Source organism: Podarcis gaigeae (assembly GCF_964106915.1).
Source record: "Podarcis gaigeae genome assembly, chromosome: 1".
NCBI classification, from domain to species: domain Eukaryota; kingdom Metazoa; phylum Chordata; class Lepidosauria; order Squamata; family Lacertidae; genus Podarcis; species Podarcis gaigeae.
Window position 1 is genome coordinate 125,836,608 of NC_139678.1, and position 25,265 is coordinate 125,861,872.

The 25,265-nt window shown below is 46.1% G+C and overlaps 1 protein-coding gene across 2 annotated transcripts; it reads right to left on the reverse strand.

The window, feature by feature from the left end:
- Positions 1-5,833: 5,833 nt before the first annotated feature.
- FTCDNL1 (formiminotransferase cyclodeaminase N-terminal like) lies at positions 5,834-22,178 on the reverse strand. Of its 2 annotated transcripts, none has more exons than XM_083714048.1 (6): positions 22,097-22,178; positions 20,750-20,872; positions 16,199-16,294; positions 14,878-15,030; positions 11,280-11,471; positions 5,834-6,493 (listed from the first exon to the last, which is right to left on the reverse strand). In XM_083714048.1, exons 2-6 carry the CDS (start codon positions 20,862-20,864, stop codon positions 6,054-6,056), a joined length of 996 nt encoding a protein of 331 aa, XP_083570174.1. In that variant the 5' UTR covers positions 20,865-20,872; positions 22,097-22,178; the 3' UTR covers positions 5,834-6,053. The 2 variants fall into 2 exon arrangements, with proteins under 2 accessions (XP_083570174.1, XP_083570173.1); XM_083714047.1 differs by having other exon boundaries at positions 21,957-22,167.
- Positions 22,179-25,265: the final 3,087 nt, after the last annotated feature.

Genomic DNA, 25,265 nt, shown 5'->3' on the forward strand with positions numbered 1-25,265 from the left:
GAAGCGTATGTAACCTGAAGCGTATGTAACACGAGGTACCACTGTACACTTCTTGGCACCTGCTTAAAACATTTTTGTTTAGGCCTGCCTTTCCAGACATATATATGAAGATGTTGACGCGTTTATAATCGCTTTTGCTGTTAATTTTAATCAATTTTAAATGTTTTCCATTGTTCTCGATTGATAATTTAACTCAGAGGTTTTTCTGCAGTGAAGCAATATTTATACGTTTTGATCAATAAATAAAACAATATTGCAGATCGAGTTCAACAACAGCCTCTCTTTTACTGTCTCCGGTTTTACAAAAAAAAAAAAAGCAACCAAACAATATTTGGGTGAAATAAGCTCTCGCCCATTTCCAGTTGAACAATTTGTGTAGCTGAACCAGTTCATCAGCTGCAGAGTGAACAAGGTGGCAGAAAACAGCCTCCTTCCCCTGAAGCCCTCCCTTGCTCAGTGCAAGTTCAGTCTAAAACTAAAGAGCCATTAAGAAGGGAGAACAGGGAGTTGCCCATCAAAAGTTAGCAGCACCTAGACAGCAGCCTGAGCCAGGCACACAGGAGACACTGTCATTTCCACCACGGTGAGATGGGTTGTATTTGTACTTCCATGTTAGTAAAGGTAAAGGTAAAGGGACCCCTGACCATTAGATCCAGTCGCGGACGACTCTGGGGTTGCAGCGCTCATCTTGCTTTATTGGCCGAGGGAGCCGGCGTACAGCTTCCGGGTCATGTGGCCAGCATGACTAAGCCGCTTCTGGCGAACCAGAGCAGCACACAGAAACGCCATTTACCTTCCCGCCGGAGTGGTACCTATTTATCTACTTGCACTTTGATGTGGTTGTGGGGATTCAAACCGCCGACCTTCTGATCGGCAAGCCCTAGGCTCTGTTATTGCTAAAGATGCACCTTTATTCATATAAATTGGCACCTACAATATTCTGTAATATCCACCCCCATTTTAGGGGGGTGATGCATTCCTCTTTGGGGGGACAACATGTAAGCGCCCATCCTATCTGTGAGTGGACGTGGTTTTGCTTTTCTGAGAAATAACCGGTTGTACAAAATACATCCCAAGCGTAGAGATGTCCATGCAAATGTGAGATTCCCAGCAACTTCCACATTCCTTTGCTCCCGGCAGAAAAGCCTCTCCTGAGGTACTCTAGTGGGAGAGAAGCAACATTACTAAGGGACACGGGTGGCGCTGCGGTCTAAACCACTGAGCCTCTTGGGCTTGCTGATCAAAAGGCTGGCAGTTTGAATCCCCATGACAGAGTGAGCTCCCATTGCTCTGTCCCAACTCCTGCCAGCCTAGCAGTTCAAAAGCACACCAGTGCAAGTAGATAAGTAGGTACTGCTGCGGCAGGAAGGTAAATGGCATTTCCGTGCACTCTGGTTTCCACCACGGTGTTCCATTGCGCCAGAAGCGGTTGAGTCATGCTGGCCACATGAACTGGAAAGCTGTGGACAAACGCCGGCTCCCTTGGCCTGAAAGCGAGATGAGTGCCACACCCATAGTTGTCTTTGACTGGACTTAACCGTCCAGGGGTCCTTTACCTTTTCTTTTTAACTTTAAAAACTTCAAAAAAGTAAAAGTTAAAAAATATAATCATGATCATAAATAATTTGATTAATTTATTTGATTGTCCAAACTATCTCATGATGGGCATACGTGTTACACTTTGTTTTGATTGAAGTGAAATAAATATAAAAGGGTGGATCCAGACCCAGATAGAGTAGATCCATTGAACTTAATGGGACTTAAGACTAACTTCAGCAAAGTCCTTAACCCTAGAGCTTTTATGAGCCAACAGCAAAGTTTCTGTCGCCTTTGGCTGGACTTTACCGTCCAGGTGTCTTTTAATTGAAATAACTGAAATACTTTTATTGTCACTTGTACAACTTGTACACAGTTAGATTACATGAGCACCCCCCACTCAGCTCTCTTAGTCTTAATTCCCCTCGTTTACTGTCGCACACCCACCACACCCAAAAGTCAGTTGCCCTGTTGTTATTTTTTCATTCAGCAGCCCACGGATAGAAGCTGTTCTTTACCCTGTTGGTGCGACTAATCATGCTTCTATATCTTCTGCCTGAGGGCAGGAGATCAAGAAAGTGCCGACCAGGGTGTGAATCACCCCTGAGAATTTTCCTCACTCTCCTGAGGCAACGTTCTTCTGCTATTTCATCCAGTGGATTCACAGGACAGCCCATAATATATTGTGCTGTATTCACCACCCTCTGTAGGCACTTCCTATCAGATGATGTCAAACCAGCGTACCACACCGTAACGCAGTATGAAAGGACACTTTCTATAGTGGACCGGTAGAAGGAGATCATCAAATGTTGATTGACATTGTTCTTCCGCAAGACTCTGAGTAGATGGAGTACCTTTACCTTTTACCTATATGCAACATTAATAGAGTAAAGACTTTCCTTCACTGAAACATTTTCAGGATGGAAACATTACAATGCAGAAACAGCAATATTTAAATAAATTTAAATAAATTCATTAAATAAATTAATTGTTGCAAAAGGACTGGGGGCTGAATGTGAGGAGGTTGTGTTAGGAAAAGCCAGCAAGTGAGTTCAAAGGCCAGAAGTGCCTGGGATAGCTCAGCTGGTAGATGAGACTCTTAATGTCAGGGTCATGGGTCAGAGCCCCATTTAGGCAAAACAAATTTCCTGCATTGCAGGGGATTGGACTAGATGACCCTCGGGGCATAGCTGTCAACTTACAGATTTGAAAATAAGGGATTAGCAGCTTCGAAAATAAGGGATCAGTAGCCAAAACAAGGGATTTTCCAAGCACAGGTATGTTCAACTTCTGAGCCACAGACAGAAAGCCCAGCCAGAAGCCAAACGAAGCCTCAAGCGGTGGTTCCCACAGTGCAGAAACCCGGCAAAGGGGATGCAGCAAGGAAAACCACCGTCATCTCTCCGTTGGGAAGCGCTGAGCAAAGGCGAGTCCCCAGGCAATGAAGCCGATTTGATTGGCACAAGGCATGCAAGCTCCACCCCCTAGTCGTTCTTAGACTCCTTATTGGGTGAGCAACGCAGCCAAGCAACACAGTTGGAGCCTCACTCCTCCCTGGCCGGCAGGGAGGGAGGGAGAGGAGCTGCTTCCTTTGAAACCTGGGAAATTTAAGGGACATCATCAATAAGGGACAGCAGCAGGACATGGTGCTGGGATAAAGGAGTTTCCCGCCAAATAAGGGACTGTTGACAGCTATGCCTCAGGGTCCCTTCAAACTCAACAATTCTATGATAAGTGAGATGTGAACCAGGATTTTTCCTGGGTGTTCATTCATGCCACCACACAACGCTAACATTCGAGCAGGCCAAATGTAGTCCACAACACATACACAGAAACTCACTTCTTCCTTTTTAATGAACGACAGCCACTACCCGACACCAAGACTGGAAACTGCGCAATAACATTTGCATGTCAATAGCTCATCCTTGAGCACGTGCACTATAAAACTTTCCTTGCTGAGCAGTCCTCCCCTTAGCCGCTGGATGGCAAAACAAGAAGAAAGCAAAATAGCAAAAACTGTCATTTTAAAGGGAGGATTTGCAATTGCTGCCCTCTGGTGGAGATGATGCAAAACCGAAGGTGCCAAAAACAGGCAATTGCTTCCACGTTTAGCCTTGTTATCCTCCCGGAATACGTCAAACGCCTCCGAGTCACCACCGCATCTTGCATTAATAGTCAATTTTGTACACATCAAATAGGTAATTTGTGGGATTTGTCGGTTCACATTACGGCCACTGCCTTAAATAGCTTCTGAAATGCAAAGGCAAATATTCTATTATTGGATGATAGGTAGCTCTAAAGGGAAGCATCCTAGAGAGGGCATCATGGAAGCGCGAGCCACTTCCCCCAATAATTATACCAGGGATTCTTGCTTGCTCTTGGTTTTTATCGCTATCAACGCAACAGCCTCCCAAGATTAACCTCCAGGGAGATACTTTGGTGCTCCAGTTGTCGTCGGGAGACCAGATTGCATCAGCTCTAGCCAATATGGTCAGGGATGATGGGAGCTGTGGTACAATGAGATGTGGAGGGCATCAGGCTGGCTCCCATGCAGCCTCTTTGGCATGGATGGGGCACAAGAAGAAAGGGAGGAGTGAGGCTCTAGGACAGGGGTGAGGGAACTGCCACCCTATGGCCAGTTCCAGTCTGCGAAGCCTCCCCATCTGGCCCACTGAGGTTCCAGCCAAGACTCTCTGGAGTCCATCCCTTTGCCACCCATTGCTCCTGGAGAATCAAGAACTTGTGATTGTGCTGGAACCACTAGCTAGGTTTTGGGGCAACTTTCCAAATCACATATGTTTTTCTGCTTTTCCTAGTGTCTCTGAAATATACTCAGAGTTGAGTGTTGATTTCATGTTCTTTATTTCAGTGAATGAGTGCTTTCCCAAAAAACCTCTGGCTATATCTACATTGGGACACGGGTGGCGCTGTGGGTTAAACCACAGCGCCTAGGACTTGCCGATCAGAAGGTTGGCGGTTCGAATCCCCGCGACAGGGTGAGCTCCCGTTGCTCAGTCCCTGCTCCTGCCAACACAGCAGTTTGAAAGCACACCACTGCAAGTAGATAAATAGGTACCACTCTGGCGGGAAAGTAAACGGTGTTTCTGTGCGCTGCTCTGGTTTGCCAGAAGCGGCTTAGTCATGCTGGCCACATGACCCGGAAGCTGTCTGCGGACAAACGCCGGCTCCCTCGGCCAATAAAGCGAGATGGGCGCCGCAACCCCAGAGTCGGTCATGACTGGAACTAATGGTCAGGGGTCCCTTTACCTTTATATATACATTATTTACACAATGGGTCCCATGTGATTGGCTGATTCAACTCCCCTCCTGAAGCCTGATTGGACTGTTCCTACAGGCCAATCAGGTTGCTGATTCACTTCCTCCTGGAGCCTGATTGGGCTGCTCCTACAGTCCAATCAGGTTGCTGCCTTCCAGGATCCTACCTGCCTTTTGTTCTAGGATCCAAGCTTAGTACGTAACACTCTCGGAGGTCGTACGCCTTGGAACACCATTCGCTGGAAATCAGAAATGAGGACTGCTGCATTCAAGTCCTGCTTACAGACTTCCCATAAGCATCTGGTTGGCCACTGTGAAAAAAGGATGAAATCCTGGCCTAATCCAGGATGTCCTAATTCTGGGCAAAGTGTTAGTTGGATACACTCTACATAAATGCACATATAAAGTGTCCTTTCATACTGCATCACGGTGTGGTAGACATCAACTTATAGAAAGTGCCTACAGAGGGTGGTGAATACAGCACAATATATTATGGGCTGTCCCGTGAATCCGCAGGATGACATCGCAGAAGAACATTGCCTCAGGAGAGTGAGGAAATTTCGCAGGGATGATTCACACCCTGGTCGGCACTTTCTTGATCTCCCGCCCTCGGGCAGAAGATATAGAAGCATGATTAGTCGCACCAACAGGGTAAAGAAGAGCTTCTATCCGTGGGCTGTTAGGTTGGTGAATGAAAAGATAACAAAAGGGCAACTAACTTTTGGGTTTGGTGGGTGTGCATCAGTAAACGAGGGGATTTAAGACTAAGAGAGCTGAGTGGGGGGTGCTTGTGTAATCTCACTGTATACAAGTGTACAAGTGACAATAAAGTATGTAAATTTATTTCTACCTTGCATTAGTCTCCTGGCCCCCAAAGGCTGCCTTGGAATTAGCAAGGAGAAGAATTTTAAACAGTGATCAGGAACGGTTTTTCAGCCTGACGGCAGGTTTCTGGGAGTTTCATAACAGGGGTGGGAAGCGCCAGAGGTAAAACCGGGCACAGCAATTAGTGTAATTTTTTACCTTTGTACAGTAGGCTAATTCACACACAATCTAACACAACCCTTTCCATTCCTCCCTACAGGCAAGCCAGAAGCAGGGTCAGAGTTCAATGATGCGCTCCAGCCAGGCAAAAACATTTGAGGGACACTGAGTGGGGCAAGAGTCTGTCTGGGGAGAGGGTGTGACTCCCAGATCTGAGGTTCTCCACCTCGATTTAAAGCCAGCAAACAGCAAGGCTATCACATGAAAACGCCGCCCCGCATCCTCCAGAATTCATGGACACCGCTTGTCAATGCGTAGGCAGCGCATCGTGCGCATTCCTCTGGCGTAAACCCAACCAGCGCGGTCCCAACAGTGTTTACTCCGCGGTCTCTGGCTGACTTCTTAATGGACGACTCTATCAGCCAAGGCGACACGTAGTGATACGTTCTCCCGAGAAGGCTGTAGGAAACATATCCTGACCTGTCGCCCGCGGCCCAGCTGGTGTCATGCTCGTCAAAGCTTTCCACGTTGCACGCTATTTCGATTTGCCCGTTGTGTGGGAAAGCCATCGACTGCACGCCCTTCAGGCCTCCGGTACTACTGCCCCGGACGGAGCCTGCGATCGCCTTGGCCGTAGTCAAGTCTTGTGTGTCGACAGTCACGTTGCAATTCATCACGTAAGGGCTGGCCCCGACCCCTGAAATGATCAGAAAATGAGCCACCGGTGTGAGTCAGAATTAATGGTTATGTGATGGCCTGGGATTCGGACTCAGATGCTGAACCTGAGGGATCCCAGCCCGCACAGGATTCCCCACCTCCAGCACAGCTGAGGGCCTGAGCCTGAAGGGTCCTCACCTGTGCTGGATCCTCAAGTGCAGACATCAGCTGAGTCTGCTCTGGCTCCTGAGGTGATGGAGGACCCATTGCCTGCAGGTGCTCCACTCTCAGCCCCGTCAGAGGAAGCTGAGGTTGCCTCTGGGTCCGGTAACCCTCCAGCCTCTCCTGAGCTGCAGAGGCTCAGGGCAGAGAGGTGGAGGGAACTAAGTTCCCGCAGGAGGAGTGCTCGCCTCCAGGCCAGGGGAGGCGAGTCACCTGTGGACCGGGGCCACCCTATGCCTCGGGGCAGATAAAAGCCAGTCAGCCCCAGTCCCAGGTTGCGGGAGCAACATTGTTGGTAGCCTGTTCCTGCCTGCACCCTGTCCTGCTCTTCTGCCAGAGTTCCTGACCTCACCCAACTCCCCGCCTTAGACCCAGCTACAGCTTTGACGGATGGCCTCCATACCACATCCTTGACCTAGGACTGGACTCAGACCTTGCCGCACGTTTAACCCTCGGGACCAGCACAGGTTGTTAGGTTGGTTTGGCTTCTGCATCTATTCTTCAGATATGCTCGAGTAGTTTCTAAGCCTCGGAAAAGGACTTTGGCTAATCCTTCATTTATACACCAGGCAATATTCAGTATTCTTTATCAGGAGGCAGAGAGTACCTTGGTTCTCGAACAGAATGTGTTCCAGGAGTCCATTCAACCCCCGGAACTGCTCAAAAACCAAGACACGGCTTCCGATTGGCTGCAGGAGTGTCCTGCAGCCAATCGGAAGCCGCAGAAGCCGCGCTGGATGTTCGGCTTCCGAAAATCGTTCGAAAACTGAAACAGCCACTTCTGGCTTTCGAGTGTACGAGTTCCAAGGCGTTCGGCAACCAAAGTATGACTGTAGTTGGATCCAGCAGACCCAAGGAGAGTCCAAAGCAGGCCTGATGAGTTTTATGGCCTAGAGAGACTTCCCAGGACTGCAAATAAAGGTCTGGAGGAGGGCATATGCCGCCCCCCCAGGCCTGCAGTTCCCAAGCTTTTACATAAATGCTCTGGAAGAGCATTCCAGGAGAAGGGAAGTTGCAGAGCAAAGTCTGTTTCTCACGCTGAGCTACCTCGGTGCGAATAGAAGTCAGCCAGTCGTGAATCTAGTAAATAAATCAAAGGTACTGCACTCAAGGAGGGACGCAGGTGGCGCTGTGGGTTAAAGCCTCAGCACCTAGGACTTGCCGATCGAAAGGTCGGCGGTTCGAATCCCTGCGGTGGGGTGCGCTCCCGCTGCTCGGTCCCAGCGCCTGCCAACCTAGCAGTTCGAAAGCACCTCCGGGTGCAAGTAGATAAATAGGGACCGCTTACCAGCGGGAAGGTAAACGGCGTTTCCGTGTGCAGCTCTGGCTCGCCAGAGCAGCGATGTCACGCTGGCCACGTGACCCGGAAGTGTCTCCGGACAGCGCTGGCCCCTGGCCTCTTAAGTGAGATGGGCGCACAACCCCAGAGTCTGTCAAGACTGGCCCGTACGGGCAGGGGTACCTTTACCTTTACCTTTACTGCACTCAAGACCTATTCCCCAGTGAAAAGCAGTTTTATATCTGCCTCTTCGTAAGCAACGTGAAAGAAGGAAGGGGAGAAACTCCACCTGGGATGAATCATCATTGCAAATTGTTCATGATGAAGAAAAGAGTGTGAAAGTTTAATATTTCTCCAAGGTCTTTTCTTTTCCTTTCCTCCTTGGAGTTCTGACTCATTGTCTTTGTAGTTTATGAGCCAGAGCCTGGATAGAAACAAAGATCTTTACAGCAAACAAAAACAAAAGAACACAAACCCTCAAGGCCAAATTGTTGAGGTAGAGGGAAAATAAAAACAAATGCACTAATTAACATCTGGTGTGTGTCCCTTTCTCACAAACGCAAATGCAGTATGTGTGTGACAGCGCTGGCAATAATAACTGGTTTAAGGATTCTTGCGGCAGAATGACGTCTGAAGAAACAGGGTGTTTTTTAAAAAAAATGGATTATTCAATCCAAGTACATAAGGAGCTTTGTTTTATGCAGAGCGTTTTTTAAGTAGGTTAATTCTAAGTGGGTCAATAGGAGAATAATTACTGTTATTCTCTTGATATCTACCCCCCCTCCCCATTCTATATTAAATATTTAATCAATTCTCTTCAATGGATTGTAGCAATGCCTCATCTGTCTTCCTTTCAAAACATTTGAAATAGTTTACTGGGCACAATCCAGGGTAAGAAACAAGCCCCATTGATATTGTGGTGCGTGAGTAAAAAAAAAAAAAGAAATCAAAGGTACACAAATGCTTGATAGTACATGCTCAAGAATGGCAACAGCGGACTGCTATTGACCACACGATGACCAATTGTAAACTCACATGGAAACTCAGAAGTCAGGCGATTTGACCCCCTATTATTACTGACAATTAATGTTGTGCAAATTATTTAAATGGGCAATTTGCCTACTGGCAATGCAGATGGTGACAGCAGCCAAAGATGGTGACAGCAGCCACGAAATTAAAAAATGCCTGCTCCTTGGGAGAAAGGCGATGGCAAACCTAGATAGCATCTTAAAAAGCAGAGACATCATCTTGCCATCAAAGGTCCGTACAGTTAAAGCTATGGTTTTCCCAGTAGTGATGTATGGAAGTGAGAGCTGGACCATAAAGAAGGCTGATCGCCGAAGAATTGATCCTTTTGAATTATGGTGCTGGAGGAGACTCTTGAGAGTCCCATGGACTGCAAGAAGATCAAACCTCTCCATTCTGAAGGAAATCAGCCCTGAGTGCTCACTGGAAGGACAGATCCTGAAGCTGAGGCTCCAATACTTTGGCCACCTCATGAGAAGAGAAGACTCCCTGGAAAAGACCCTGATGTTGGGAAAGATGGAGGGCACAAGGAGAAGGGGATGGCAGAGGACGAGATCGTTGGACAGTGTTCTCGAAGCTACCAGCATGAGTTTCACCAAACTGCGGGAGGCAGTGGAAGACAGGAGTGCCTGGCGTGCTCTGGTCCATGGGGTCACGAAGAGTCGGACATGACTAAACAACAACAACAAAATGCAGCGGAGCCCAAAAGAGAGTTCTTTAGCCACTCTAGGAATTCTGGGATTTTTGTAGTTGTTCCCCCGTTTGGTAATGCCCTTCCAGGTCTCACATCTTTACACAGGGACTTAAGATACACAACACTCAAAATGCATCTTATAAGACAGGGATGGGGAAACCGTGACCCTCCAAATGCTGTTGGATTCCAGTTCCCATCAGTTCCCAGTGAAGACAGCCCATGGTTATTGATGATGGGAGTTGGAGTCCAACAACCTCTCTAGGGGTCACAGTTCCTCCACCCCTGTTTTAAGAGACAATCGTTTATTGGTTTATTTTTCAAAAAATAGCCTGCGTAGGGAAGCCAAAACCTTCGTAGCCTTCAGGAAGGTTCTGGAGTTACCTGAAGGGATACAACACAAAATACTGCTTACACTGGAATAGATTAATTGATTTGTGACCATTAATGGTTGCCATTAATTTGATTTGAACTGATTTTATAATGAATTGATTTTACAATGCTGTAATATTTTACTGTTGTCAGCCACTCTGAGCCCGGCTTCGGCTGGGGAGGGTGGGATATAAATGAAATTTTATTATTTATTATCACAGCCTACATCAAATTAAGAGCAAAAAGCTGCCAGCTGCCTTGAGGTCTTCTGCTCTTAAATAACTCTATGCATTTCCTGTTGCTTATTGGTGCTCTCTCTTTCTCAACAACCCCCCCCCCCCAAGTTGTCCTCTCCCCAGTCCTTTTGAATGACACTTTATTCCCCATCCCCAACTCAAAAGCCTAAGCCTTCAGTCCTACAAGTGCAATTGGCTTGGGAATAAGTTCTAATGAACTCTGTGACGCTCCAAGTAAGCAAAGACTGGGCAGCAAGCCTATGCAACTTTAATCCCTTATTAGTCTTCCTATCTTCCCTCTCTCAATTTTTGGTACATTCACCATAGCTGTCAACTTACAGATTTGAAAATAAGGGACCAGCAGCCTCGAAAATAAGGGATCAGCAGCCAAAATAAGGGATTTCCCGAAAACAGGTATGTTCAACTTCTGAGCCCCTCCAAGCCAAAGGCAGAAACCCCAGCCAGCAGCCAAACGAAGCCTCAAGCGGTGGTTCCCACAGCGCAGCAACCCGGCAAAGGGGATTCAGCAAGGAAAACCACCGTCTCCTCTCCGCTGGGAAGCGCTGAGCAAAGGCGAGTCCCCAGGCAATGAAGCCGATTTGATTGGCACAAGGCATGCAAGCTCCACCCCCCAGTCGTTCTTAGACTCCTTATTGGGTGAGCAACACAGCCAAGCAACACAGTTGGAGTCTCCCCTCCTCCCTGGCCGGCAGGGAGGGAGAGGAGCTGCTTCCTTTGAAACCCGGGAAATTTAAGGGACAGCAGTGGGACACGGCGCTGGGATAAGGGACTTTCCCACCAAATAAGGGACAGTTGACAGCTATGACATTCACCTGTCTCTTATCTGCATTCTCTCCCATTCTCAATATTTATATGTAAGCTCCTTGGGGCACAGACCATTGGGGAGTGGGCTATATTCCGCTGTGAAGTCCTAGAGACATTGATTGCCTTGTACCCATGACAAAAAACAGCAACAATGAACACTGCCATCATTTCATACCTGTTAAACCGTGTCTTAAGGTAGGTGACAGTCCTATATCAGGGATAACAGTGGCTGCGTTGAAAGCTCTGCGGTTAAACCATCCCAGTTGTTTTCTTCTTTGAACCAGACTTTGCTTCTCTGGGAGATGAGCTTGCCCAAAAAGAAATATGCTGCATCCAGGAACACGGCAAACCAGGGTCTCTGCTATATCTGAGGGAAGAGAGGAACAGAAGGGAAGTATGACAGCTAGAACAGGGGTGGCAGTCTTTGGGGGGCAGTGAGTACTCTGGAATTTTGAAGGTGTGATGTGGGTGCAATCACAAAATGGCCGCCGTGGGAACATGACGGAACACAAAATGGCGGTCAAGGGGATGTGGTGTAGCACAAAACAGATGCTACATCTATAAAAAAAAAACAACAGAAAAAAGAGACAGGACAAAGAGGTCTGGGCATGCCCCACACTAGCGGACAGGGGCAGGGAAGCACCTCTCCTCTGTTCAGAATGGAAGAGGCAGTGATGATTGTCCAATCCTGGCCTCCAACGAAATGTGGGCAGGTTTGAGGAGGCATGTTCAAAGTAGTAGAAGCCCTTGCCAGTGCCAAGAAAAACTGAGCAGGAAAAGCAAAGAGTCTTTTGCGCATTGTGGATTTTGGAGGGAATCATTACTGGCATTTTTCTCGAGCACCAGTGTGGCAATCACACAGGGTCCCCGGATGTTTGACGGTCTATTGATCCCTGTGCCACCACTGTGATTGCTTCCTTCGCTGCCACCAACCCGTTTCTTTCAGGTACACACGGAGCCCAGACAGTTGTTAACATTAACAAATAATCAAGTTTATTTTTATAAGCATGAACAAGTTTATGGTTTCAGTTAATTTTCTTGTCAGTTTCCTAATCTTAGTTCTTTTACTGTCCTATGCGTTCCTAACAACTTCAAACTGATTATCCCAACTATCTATCTGACTCCACCAAACAGTTTCTCTCACCACACAACTCGCCCAACCCACAGACTATTCCTCCCTCTTCCTTCTCCAACTCCCAACTCTCAACTGCCTTCCACACAACTCTACCTCTCACTCTGACTCCTCCCCTCAGTTCCCACTGGCCAATCACATCACACTCACTTAACCCTTTCCTTATGACCCAACTAGGAGGCAAACGCCACAACCAGAGGATGCAGTGTCAGGCATATGGGCACCATGCTGGTGACCCCAAGCGAGAAGAAACACAAGAAAGACTAAGAGAGCAGCTAGGCTGTAGACTGGGGCTGCCTACTCTATACATATAATGGCACTTTGGAAAGAACTGCAGTGGCTACAAATTTGCCACCAAGCCAAGTTTAAGGTTCTCATGTCAACCTAAGAAACCCAAAACAACCTGAGACCTGGGTACCTCAAAGAAGATGGCGCCCTAGCTGGTAGCCTGCTGAGATCTATCTTGCAAAAGAAGAGGCTCACCCAGTGTCTTTGTTATGTATCCTTAGGCACCAGGCAAAAACATTCCTCTTCTTCCAGGACTTTAGCTAATGAAACGATCAACGGCCTTTTAAACTGTGTTTATGGGGTTAGTGTTTTTGTCTGTTTTCATGGTATGTAATTTTGTGTTGTTCTTTCGTAAACCTCCCTGTGATCCTTAGATGAAGGGCGGTATAGAAAACAAACAAACAAGCAACCAGAGGAAATGCCTTTTCCATTATGGCACCCAGTATGTGAGGGACGCGGGTGGCGCTGTGGGTTAAATCACAGAGCCTAGGACTTGCCGATCAGAAGATTGGCAGTTCGAATCCCCACGATGGGGTGAGCTCCCGTTGCTCGGTCCCTGCTCCTGCCAACCTAGCAGTTCGAAAGCACGTCAAAGTGCAAGTAGATAAATAGGCACCACTCCGGCGGGAAGGTAAACGGCATTTCCGTGTGCTGCTCTGGTTTGCCAGAAGCGGCTTAGTCATGCTGGCCACATGACCCGGAAGCTGTCTGCGGACAAACACTGGCTCCCTCGGCCAATAAAGCGAGATGAGCACCACAACCCCAGAGTCAGTCGCGACTGGACCTAATGGTCAGGGGTCCCTTTACCTTTTTACCCAGTATGTGGGCACCCTCATCTCCCTTCAAAAATAAGGCAAGTGCTGCCTTTGTTAGATGATTTGATGCATGCTAAGAACATTTCTAATGCACCCAGGCATATGCTAGTTATTAATGCAGAGCTTTTAGTAGAATTGGCTGCTTTTACTGTGATGGCTGTATTTTAACACATTGTTTTTAACATATACACACACATATATTTGTACTGCTGTGAACCTCCCTGGTGTTTCTTGTGAAGGGTGGGATTTTAATGTGTTAAACAAACACACAAGCAGGCAACAGATCTGAGAAAGTGTGAATATGTGAGCAAGGTGGCAATTGGTTATCTAAAATGCTGTGCTGTCATTCCAGTTGTAAATTGTACAACCATGCTTTGGAGTATACATTAAACAGCTGCACTAAACAGTTTAGAATGGGGTTAGCCAACGCCGTCCCCTCCACTTGTTGTTAGACTTCAGTTCCCATCACCACTGACGATGGGTCATGCTGGCTGGAGTTGGCGGGAGTTTGAATCCCAAGAACATTTGCAGAGTGCCACCTCACCCTTCCCATAATAATATAAATATAAATATAACCCCGCCCATCTGGCTGAGTTTCCCCAGCCACTCTAGGCGCTTCCAATCAAGTGTTAAAAACAATACAGCATTAAATATTAAAAACTTCCCTAAACAGGGCTGCTTTCAGATGTCTTTTAGATAGCTGCTTATTTCCTTGACATCTGAAGGGAGGGCATTCCACAGGGCGGGTGCCACTACCAAGAAGGCCCTCTGTCTGGTTCCCTGTAACCTCACTTCTCACAATGAGGGAACCGCCAGAAGGCCCTCGGAGCTGGACCTCAGTGAGGGCTGAACGATGGGGGTGGAGACGCTCCTTCAGGTATACAGGACCGAGGCCGTTTAGGGCTTTAAAGGTCAGCACCAACACTTTGAATTGTCCTCGGAAATGTACTGGGAGCCAATGCAGATCTCTCAGGACTGGTGTTATGTGGTCTTGGCCGGGTCACAAGTATAGCTGCCACATTCTGGATTAACTTCAGTTTCCAGGTCACCTTCAAAGGTAGCCCCACATAGAGCGCGTTGCAGTAATCCAAGCGGGAGATAACTAGAGCATGCACCACTCTGGTGAGGCAGTCCGCAGGCAGGTAGGGTCTCAGCCTGCGTACCAGGTGGAGCTGGTAGACAGCTGTGTAGACACAGAATTAACCTGCGCCTCCATGGACAGCTGTGAGTCCAAAATGACTCTCAGGTTGCACACCTGGTCCTTCAGGGGCACAGTTACCCCAGTTAATTTAGAGAGATGCCTCTGCTTTGACAGAGGAACAATCCAACATCCATCAGTGACTACATTAAGGATCCTTGGGTCAGATCTTGTGCAGCCAAGATGGGGCCCTCCAGTTGTGGCTAGACTACAACTCTCATCATCCCTGACCAAAGGCCATGCTGCCTGGGGAGGATGGGAACTGGAGTCCAACCAACCATATATTGAGGTTGCGACACTGGCTACCCCTCCCTGTGCTGGATGTTCAGGTTCTGCTTACTTCGAGCCACTGCTCCGCACTCTTCCACATTGACACCCAACAACGGGTAAATGGGCACCAGGTCTACTGCGCCAAGGCAAGGGTGGATTCCAGAATGTTCCGCCATATCTATTGAAGCAAAAGCCTCCACACAGGCAGCAACGACAGACCTGCCTAACAAAACACAAAGAGGGCGAAAGAAACATTATCAAACCCATTTTTAACTAAACCTGAAAAGGAAAACTAAATCTTAGCCACTCTTGCCCCAAATGCGTTTTAATTAAAAACATTCACACACAAAGAAAGGGCATAGGCAAACTCCCTCCCGCCCCTTGCGATTGTTTCTAGTGACAGTGATAAGGTAACCCCTCTTTCTCATTTACACAAAGCACTAATTTTGGGAGAAATGTGAAGCTCTTATGACTATTACAAATCTACCCACCTTGAAGAAGGGTTCTTATTATATGCAACAAACACACTTTAAAAATATACTAACAAAATAGCCCACTTGGTATCTTGGAGGGTTTGCTATTGAATCACAATCTACAAGGGTGTATTTTTTTAGTGAAGTGCTGAACACAACCATGTTAATTATGGCCACCTGACATCCTCCTGCTAACTTTGTCTGACAAGACTGCTTTTGATTCACTTTGTAAACATCCCTACAGAATGTCCTTAGCAGAAAAGATAAGAAAGAATATTTTATTCTGCTCCTCATCCATCACAGAAGCCTGAATTCAAAAGTAAGCTTTGCTGCAGTCCAAACACAATTTACCTGGGAATAAGTTCCCATTGAATTCAATAGAATTTAATTCTGAGTAGACATGGTTAGGAGTGTGATGTTAATTGGGGAACTGGCTCTTGTAAACCAGTGTTGAAGGAAAAATCTACACAACACATCCCTCTCAAATCTAGCTGAATGTTATTTATTTTCAAAAACTGTTAAGAGGGCTTCCAGACAAGAGCTTCTTGTCACAAACCATCAGTCACACCATAATTTTCTGTGTTTGTGATTTTCGTGCAACCATCCACCAAGGGGATTAAAATGTCACCCTTTTTTGGAAATATGTGCCTTTGTGTTGGTACTTAGTATTTATATAATTTTTCAGCTGAGGATTTTTTTAAAAGTCCTCATTTATCAAGGAAGCTAAACACCAGAGCATGTTTTCTGAGAGAAACAATGCGTTTTAAAATGTACTGTTTTACTCTCAGGTAAACATGTATACAACTGCAAACTTTGCATTCAAAAACACAACATTCAAAAGCCAATAATAATAATAATAATAATAATAATAATAATAATGTGAGCTGGGATATTTTAATACATATTTTTAAAACTTACCCAGTCTGTCAACTGGAGCTGCAATAGTTATGACGGACCTGTTATAGTCATAGTCAGAAAATATATTAAGCACAGTTGCTGGGAGATGCTCCTGGCCTATGGGGAGGGAAAAAATGGAACATTTCTTGTGGTTCAGTCAACAAATAAAGGCTTCCAATTTAGCTTAAGCACATGCTATGTTTTGAAGAGGTACATTCTGATCCTAAATCCACTGATTGCAAAATAAGTTCTATCAAGCTAAATGGAGCAAACATCGGTGCAAGCATGATAGATTAGAAAAATATTGAACAGTTTTGCTCAATGCAATCTGTGGCCTTAAAGATATTGCTCCCATCAGCTACAGTCAGTATGGCCAGTGGCCAGAGATGATGGCAATTGTAGTCTAGTGTTATGTACTGAGTTGAACAGGATCCAAAATGCAGCAGTCTGATTGGTCCTAGAACAATAGGATCCAAAATGCAGCAGTCTGATTGGTCCTAGAACAATAGGATTCATAATGCAGCAGTCTGATTGGTCCTAGAACAATGCAGCAGTATGATTGGTCTGCAGGAGCCACCCAATCCAGCTCCAAATGGAAATGAATCCACAACCTGATTGGCCTACAGTAGAATTCTGGAATTAGCCAATCACGTGCAGCCCATTGTGTAAATAATGTATATAAAGCAGATACTTTGGGGAAACATATTCCTCCTCACCGGGACGCAGGTGGCGCTGTGGGTTAAAGCCTCAGCACCTAGGACTTGCCGATCGAAAGGTCGGCGGTTCAAATCCCTGCGGCAGGGTGCGCTCCCGCTGCTCGGTCCCAGCGCCTGCCAACCTAGCAGTTCGAAAGCACCTCCGGGTGCAAGTAGATAAATAGGGACCGCTTACCAGCGGGAAGGTAAACGGCGTTTCCGTGTGCGGCTCTGGCTCGCCAGATGCAGCTTTGTCACGCTGGCCACGTGACCCGGAAGTGTCTCCGGACAGCGCTGGCCCCTGGCCTCTTAAGTGAGATGGGCGCACAACCCCAGAGTCTGTCAAGACTGGCCCGTACGGGCAGGGGTACCTTTACCTTTACCTTTTTATTCCTCCTCACCACTATGAGCTGAATAAAGAGCATGAAATCCACTCCCGACTCTATTTCATCTAGCAACATGTGGGGGGCAACAGGTTCCCCACCCCGTCTGAGAGAGTACAGATAGGCAACACAATCCAGGGCTTGTCATTATGAAAACCATACTGGCTGAAATTCCCAATTCTTGGCAACTTCATTAATGGGCGAGGGCTGGTCCTCTTCTGCATCTGTTTGCCCTAAGTTTGTTCACACAATGAACTTAGCCTGAAAGAGATGCCAAGATAAAAAACTCTTACAAGTACACAAACAAAAACGCCACCCCGAAGTTTTAGAATGTGTTAGTCAGTGATTCACAGATCAATGGGCTTCTTTTGTACAAACACAGCTCATGCAAACTATATCCAAAAACTTCACAAAGGCTGCCATTTGGGAGGACTTCAGAAATGCATGGCTGACCAAACCATAGCTATCATAAAAACCAGAGGGCTGGAAAGGACTCAAGAGTGTCGTTTAGTCTCAGCTCCTGCCCCGAGGCAGGACTTTCTATACATACTTCACATGCACGCCCCCAACATACGGCTTCATAGCTTCATGAACATCAACGTCAATGTTTGGTTGGGTGGGTGAGAACGGAAAGCTTGAAAGCTCAACTAATGTTTTCTCATCAAAGCTTCATTTGTGCTAGGGGGCTTAGATACACCATCGATTTCCAGGACGACGGCTAATATTGGAATACGTACATTCAAGTGCCTCTGAGAATGTGCAGAGTGCAATTTTCTTACCGAATCAACAACCCTGAAGTAGCAGGTAATAGGAAAGACTGAGACCCTAGGGAGCCACTGATAGCCAGAGCAGATAATGCTGGACGAAATGGGCAGATAAGTCGGACATGGTATAAGGAAGGTTTTAAAAATTATTTTGATCTCCCCCAGTTAAACAACCATTCAATGGAAAATCATAATAAATAAATAAATAAATAATAAACACACTTGCATTGATCATAATCATAGAATTGTAGAGTTGAAAGGGACCCTGACGCTCATCTAGCCCACCCCCCTGCAATGCAGAAATGTGTAGTTGTCCCATACAGGGATCGAACCTGCAACCTTGGCATTATCAGTACCATGCTCTAAGCAGCTGGGCTGTGCTTCTGGTACAATGGAGAAAGAGGCTTTGGCATGACCTACTGTATTTTTTGCTCTATAAGACGCACTTTTCCCCTCCTAAAAAGTAAGGGGAAATGTTTGTGCGTCTTATGGAGTGAATGCAGGCGGGAGGCTATGCTCAGCGCTCCCTTTAAAGAGCCGCACACACGCTCTTTAAAGGGAGTGCGACTCTTGGGGGAGCCTTCTTCCCGCTGCCCAGGAGAGGCTGCACGCGGCTATCCCATAAGCCAGAACAGCAAGAGGCTATCCCAGAAGCCAGATCCCTCTTGCTGTTCTGGCTTCTGGGATTCAGAATATATTTTTTCTTGTTTTCCTCTTCCAAAAACTAGGTGCATCTTATGGTCTGGTGCGTCTTTAGAGCAAAAAATACGGCAGTTATTCACTCCAGCTAACTGACGTCTGCCCTTTTCTGTCAATACACAGTTTTGGATCTATCCTAAGTACTTTTGGCATTCAAGTATGACTGCATGGAGGGGCTCCCATGAAAGAACAGGTCACATCCAGTCAGCATCAGTCTGAAGGGGATCCTGCTCACATAAGACTCCCTCCACCATCAGGGTTTGCATCCCAAGGCAGGCTGTCCTATTGTCAGGGACTGGGCAGAGGAGGAATGGTGGAGCCTGACCCTTCCAGAGAAGAAGGAGACAGTTCAGAATTATAACAGGGGTTTGAGGGAGGTCACAGCTCAGAGGCAGGTGAGGGGGAAAGCTGGGAAATAATGGGAGAGGAGGGAAAAGAAGGAAGAGAAAGCACCAGAGGGCCAACAGCTGATGGACACAGTGTCTATAGAAAGCATTCCAGACACCACCCCTATCCCAGAATCCGGCAAGCCTTGAAAGTAGGAGAGCAAAGAGCTCAGAGGGCCTTCAGCACCACCTGTAGGGGAGGTGACAATGACGAATGAGGAAGTGGGAGAAAAGAAGTGTGGAGAGTCACTCGGGACAATGCCATTATCCCAAGAGGCTGTGTTCCAAGCCTCTCTCTGTAAATAAAGCCAGTGTGGTGTAGTGGTTAAGAGCAGTAGACACGTAATCTGGTGAACCGGGTTCGATTCCCTGCTCCTCCACATGCAGCTGCTGGGTGACCTTGGGCTAGTCACACTTCTTTGAAGTCTCTCAGCCTCACTCACCTCACAGAGTGTTTGTTGTGGGGGAGGAAGGGAAAGGAGATTGTTAGCCGCTTTGAGACTCCTTAGGGGAGTGATAAAGCGGGATATCAAATCCAAATCCAAACTCTAAATACTGAATAAAAAGCAGATGGTAAGAAGTTTTCCTTGTCTTGTACGTTCCTGGAAACCAGACATGGGAGCTGACTACTGCCGCCTGACAAAACTATATGCACTCTCTGCCCTGGCATTGGTCCCCTTCAAACAAACACTGGCCGCACATCAGACAGGCCTACGCACATGAAGTTGTATAGGGCTCCTTCCACAGGCAATACCGAGGGCGGGGCTAGCCAAGTGCATTCCACAGGGCTCCTACACACCACTATAGGAAAGGCCTTATCTCTTGTTTCAACCAACTGGACAAACTTATTCCACACATGCTTAAGTTCCAAAGAGGAGTTCAGTGGAATTCTAAGCAAACGTGCCTAGAACTGGGTTGCAGATGTTTTAATTTTGGCTAGACCAGGTATATTTGGAGTAAGGTAAAGGTAAAGGAAAGGGACACGGGTGGCACTGTGGGTTAAACCACAGAGCCTAGGACTTGCCAATCAGAAGATCAGCGGTTCAAATCCCCACGACGGGGTGAGCTCCCGTTGCTCGGTCCCTGCTCCTGCCCACCTAGCAGTTTGAAAGCACATCAGAGTGCAAGCAGATAAATAGGTACCACTCCAGCGGGAAGGTAAACGCGCTTCTGTGCGCTGCTCTGGTTCGCCAGAAGAGGCTTAGTCATGCTGGCCACATGACCCGGAAGCTGTACGCCGGCTCCCTCGACCAATAAAGCGAGATGAGCACCGCAACCCCAGAGTCGGCCATGACTGGACCTAGTGGTCAGGGGTCCCTTTACCTTTACCCTTTAAGTGCAGGATGATGACGTTAATATGCAGCCTGAGGGTTTAAAAGCATTTTCACGTTTGAGATATCCTAAACAGAAGAAAGAAAACATGCTTGAGATATTCTAAAATGAGAAATTATAAAGAAAGTGCATATTAGGTCCTCGCTTTATTGGCCGAGGGAGTTGGCGTTTGTCAGCAGACAGCTTCCAGGTCATGTGACCGAGCAACGGGAGCTCACCCTGTCGTGGGGATTCGAACTGCCGACCTTCTGATCGGCAAGTCCTAGACTCTGTGGTTTAACCCATATTTGGAGTAGATCTACATTATTCTTACCATTATCCTCACAAACCGCAGCTCTTGCTACTTTCTCAACAATGTCCGTTCTTCTTCCTTCTGAAATGTTTAGTAAACAAGCAGCCAGACGCAAGCCAGTTCTGCCAGAAGTCATTTTCGCCCCTGTAATAAAAGGATACTCCTTAATTCCAACAGAACAGGCAAGGTACTGGTAGCATTCTCCAATGGTGATGTCAAAGTGTTCCTTCTCTCTCAACAGGAGGAACCGCTTCCAGTCACTTCATGATATCCCTTAGCCCAGGACAAAATCCCTACATGAAAGCATTTGTTTCCATGCTGACATTCACACGAATCTTGTGGATGCAAATCATAGCATATGACACCGCCACATAGGTTTCTGGCTGTTTTTGGACTACAACTCCCATCATCCCTACCTAGCAAGCCCAGTGGTCAGGGATGATGGGAAATGTAGTCCAGAAACAGCCAGAGATCAAAGGTTGGGAAGACACTGTTATGTGGCTTTAAATCCCTGTCTCTCTGTGCATTGGGAAGCTAAAATTGGACACCCTTCCTGGGGAGTACATATACAGTACAGACATGGACATGTGTAAGTAACACTGTCATAAATTACGATCTGCACCATGCAATTCTGCCTAATTGAGCAAGTGCAGTTGTTATGAAATTCTTCACATTGTTATAGATTAAATGCCAAATTTAGGTTGCAATCTAGATGCTTCCAGACGATTGTTTAAAAATGGGGTCGGTGCTCCATGTGGATGTTTTTTGCTGCACCCACATGACACCACTGACATTAAAATGACAGCTTGTATTCCCCCCCCCCCACACACACACATTTAACACAGATTCGCTCTTTCTCGTGGAAATCAAATAATTGTTTTCTCTTTTTTTATACCAATTACTCTTTTATCTCAGTGCCCTGTACTAAATCCCTATATAAGGGAATAGGCTCCACTGAACAATGTGTGCCTTACTTTTTGAGTAGACTTGTAGAGCATTGCACTGATTGCGTTGTTTTCGCTTTTAAAACATATTTTGCTCGAAATGATTTTAGTATAAGGCAGAAAACAATGAGACTTTTGTTTCACTACTTCTATCTTATTTGATCACACGTATGATCGGGTAAAAAATTATACAGCAAACCCAAGCTGGGGGGGGGGGAGGGTTGCCGCACGAATCCCCAAAATTAAGACAGAACTGTATCTAGACTAACTTGTGGTCTACTTACAATGTTGGAAACAAGCCTGGTCGGCTAGCAGCGCAGGTTCAGGGTATTTTGCTGTTAGCCAATACTAGTATCTCTGGTTTGCAGCATCCGACCAGACAGCAACTGCGCCAAAATCTGTAAAGCGCGGAGGCAAAACAAACCTAAGACTTCCAACAACAGGAACTTTTTCTTTCTTTCTGTGACTGTCCCTCCCAGACTTGCAAACGCCACGTGAGTTTTGGAAGGTTACTGCTTTGCTGGGAGCCTCTTCCGGGAAACTGGCGTGTGACTATTTTCACACTGCTGTTGTGAAAATAGTCGCTCCCCTCGCTCCCCTCGCTCCTCCCGGGAAATGCATCGCTCCGTGGATTCATTTCGCGCTGAGATTTGAATCGCCCTGCAGATTCCTCTGCAAGAAAAGGCTGGTTACAGGAAAGAGCTCGGAGATGCCAGCTTTGTTCCTCTTCCTCTGCAAAGTCTGCTTTCGCGCAATCTTGTGTTTGTTTGTTTTTTTATATTGGATTGGCACAGGCGAGGTAGCATCGCCTACCTTACCAAGGGTGTAGCGGCGGGGGGGGGGGAGAAGCAGCTGCCCCCCCAAAATACAGTAAACAAATAAAAAATAAAAGTAGAAATTGTAGAAAGGTTTTGACAGATTGGTTCCGTGCACTTGGAGTCAAAAGTAAATAATTTAAAACATTTCATCCCGAATCTGCTAGACAGAGCCAGACAGAAGATGGTGGCATGTGGGTGTCTTGCACACACACACACCCCAACATAAATCCTGGCTATGCCCATGCATAAAAAGCAGAGACATCACCTTGCCGCCAAAGGTCCGTATAGTTAAAGCTATGGTTTTCCCAGTAGTGATGTATGGAAGTGAGAGCTGGACCATAAAGAAGGCTGATCGGCGAAGAATTGATACCTTTGAATTGTGGTGCTGGAGGAGACTCTTGAGAGTCCCATGGACTGCAAGAAGATCAAACCTATCCATTCTGAAGGAAATCAGCCCTGAGTGCTCACTGGAAGGACAGATCCTGAAGCTGAGGCTCCAATACTTTGGCCACCTCATGAGAAGAGAAGACTCCCTGGAAAAGACCCTGATGTTGGGAAAGATGGCGGGCACAAGGAGAAGGGGACGACAGAGGATGAGATGGTTGGACAGTGTTTTCAAAGCTACCAGCATGAGTTTGATCAAACTGTGGGAGGCAGTGGAAGAAAGGAGTGCCTGGCGTGCTCTGGTCCATGGGTTCACAAAGAGTCGGACACGACTAAACAAAAAATAAATAAATGCCCATGCAAGGGAACATCGTAAATCGCAAATCAATGGCAACATTTGCTTGCTAAGGTGAGGTCCAGATTACTGCACTTTTGAGCAAGCAACAGCAGCAGCAGGTTCTCTCTTACAACACTCCATATTTTATGAAATTTACATCTTGACTTTGCTACAAGGAGCTCACCATGGCATAAATGCAGTGACGGATTTACGTATAAGCTAAAAAAGCTATAGCTTGTTGTGGGCCCCAAAAAAATTTAAAGGAAAAAAAACCTGGATGTACATTTCCAAAATACAAGATAAAAAACATTTAAAATAAAATCTACATACAGTTAGAGCTTAATAATTATTTCACTATTAATATACTTCTTCTTAACGGTATTTCAGTTCAACAATTACTTTGATAAAATGCATATTTTGTTATGTGCAAATGGCTTTAGATACCTACTGTATTAGGTCCATAAATTACCATATAGCATATATTCAACACAAAAAACAGCGACAATTTGTTGTTGACAAAGGACGGCTGGACATATAAAGGGCCCCATTACGTTCAGTAGCTTAGGGCCTCATCAAACCTAAATCTGGCCCTGCATAAATGACATGGTTCTGCTCCCCCTTTTGCTCTCACAACAACCCTGTGAGTGCTTAACCCAAGGTCACCCAGTAGATGCTTTGATCTCAGCTCCATCTATATCTCTTGCAGAAAATTCTTCCTATATTTTTAGATGTTAGCCTGTTGACAAGGACTTATTGTTTGTACCGATCTATAAGGTGGTCTGGGGGCCTTTGGGGGCTGAAAAGTGGAGCGACAATAACAATTATTAATTGAAACAAAATTTTGTGAGATAATTTAAGGACAACTAGAAAATGTGAGAGTCACACAGAGACAGCTATTGCGGGGGGAACCCTCCATGTAAAAAACTCAAATGTTAAAACTTTACAGTTGTGCTGCCTAATCAGTTTCTTAACAAATGTCAAACGAGTTTGCTGGTATATATGCTATCACTGAAAACCTTATGGGTAAATCTAATAATCAGATGGTAAAATATAGGATATAGTAAATTTATTATTCAAGCTAGAATGTGCAGCACCATCTTGTGGTGATCAGAGTTCATTTTATATTTAGAAGCCAATAGAATATTAGCTAGATAACAAAAGTATATTTCACATTAAAAAGTAACAGTGTGATCCTGCCCACCTCATGCCACCTAGATGAGGGAAGGATCGCTATTAAATCACCTTTCACCAGCAAAATAAAACATTATCCTTACACTGACAGAACGCAGCCATTCCAAAGGACACAAAATGTGTGGGGTTGCAGCAGGAAAGCAGCAGAACAAATAAGATGTGCAACAATATGTTTTATTTTCCAATGAATACTTCGTGTTCTGTGGCTGCTGAGAATGCTTATTGGGCTGTTCTTCTCCAGTTAGTGTTTGTTTTTGTAAAGTTTTTTGTTCTCCTGAAAACCTTGAGGTTGAAACAGTATCTTCCGCAAAAAGGATAATGGGCTTAAGTGCCACATATTTCTAACTGCAAGTGTGCTTGCACCACATTTTAGGAAATGTAATGAGAAGTAAAATCACTTTTGTTGGTAAGAAGAAGAAGAAGAGTTTGGATTTGATATCCCGCCTTTCACTCCCCTTCAGGAGTCTCAAAGCGGCTAACATTCTCCTTTCCCTTCCTCCCCCACAACAAACACTCTGTGAGGTGAGTGGGGCTGAGAGACTTCAGAGAAGTGTGACTGGCCCAAGGTCACCCAGCAGCTGCATGTGGAGGAGAAGAGACACAAACCCGGTTCCCCAGATTACGAGACTACCGCTCTTAACCACTACACCACACTGGCTCTCTTCACCGGTTGCATTAGCATATATAAAAAACATTTCAAAATAAAATATTACTAAAGGATGTCAGATGTAAAATGCACATTTAAAACAGCACAATTAACAAGAGAATCAAATATTATCATAAGCTAATAATAATAATAGTAATTTATTGATACCCCGCCCATCTGGCTGGATTTCCCCAGGCACTTTGGGCAGCTCCCAACA

Excerpts from the sequence above, each read along its gene's own strand:
- FTCDNL1 (XM_083714048.1), bottom strand. The coding sequence starts at position 20,864 with ATGACTTCTGGCAGAACTGGCTTGCGTCTGGCTGCTTGTTTACTAAAC. Across the intron at positions 15,031-16,198 it reads AGCTCCAGTTGACAGACTGG|GCAGGTCTGTCGTTGCTGCC; the intron begins GTAAGTTTTAAA and ends GTGTTTTGTTAG. Across the intron at positions 6,494-11,279 it reads CTTAAGACACGGTTTAACAG|GGGTCGGGGCCAGCCCTTAC; the intron begins GTATGAAATGAT and ends TGATCATTTCAG.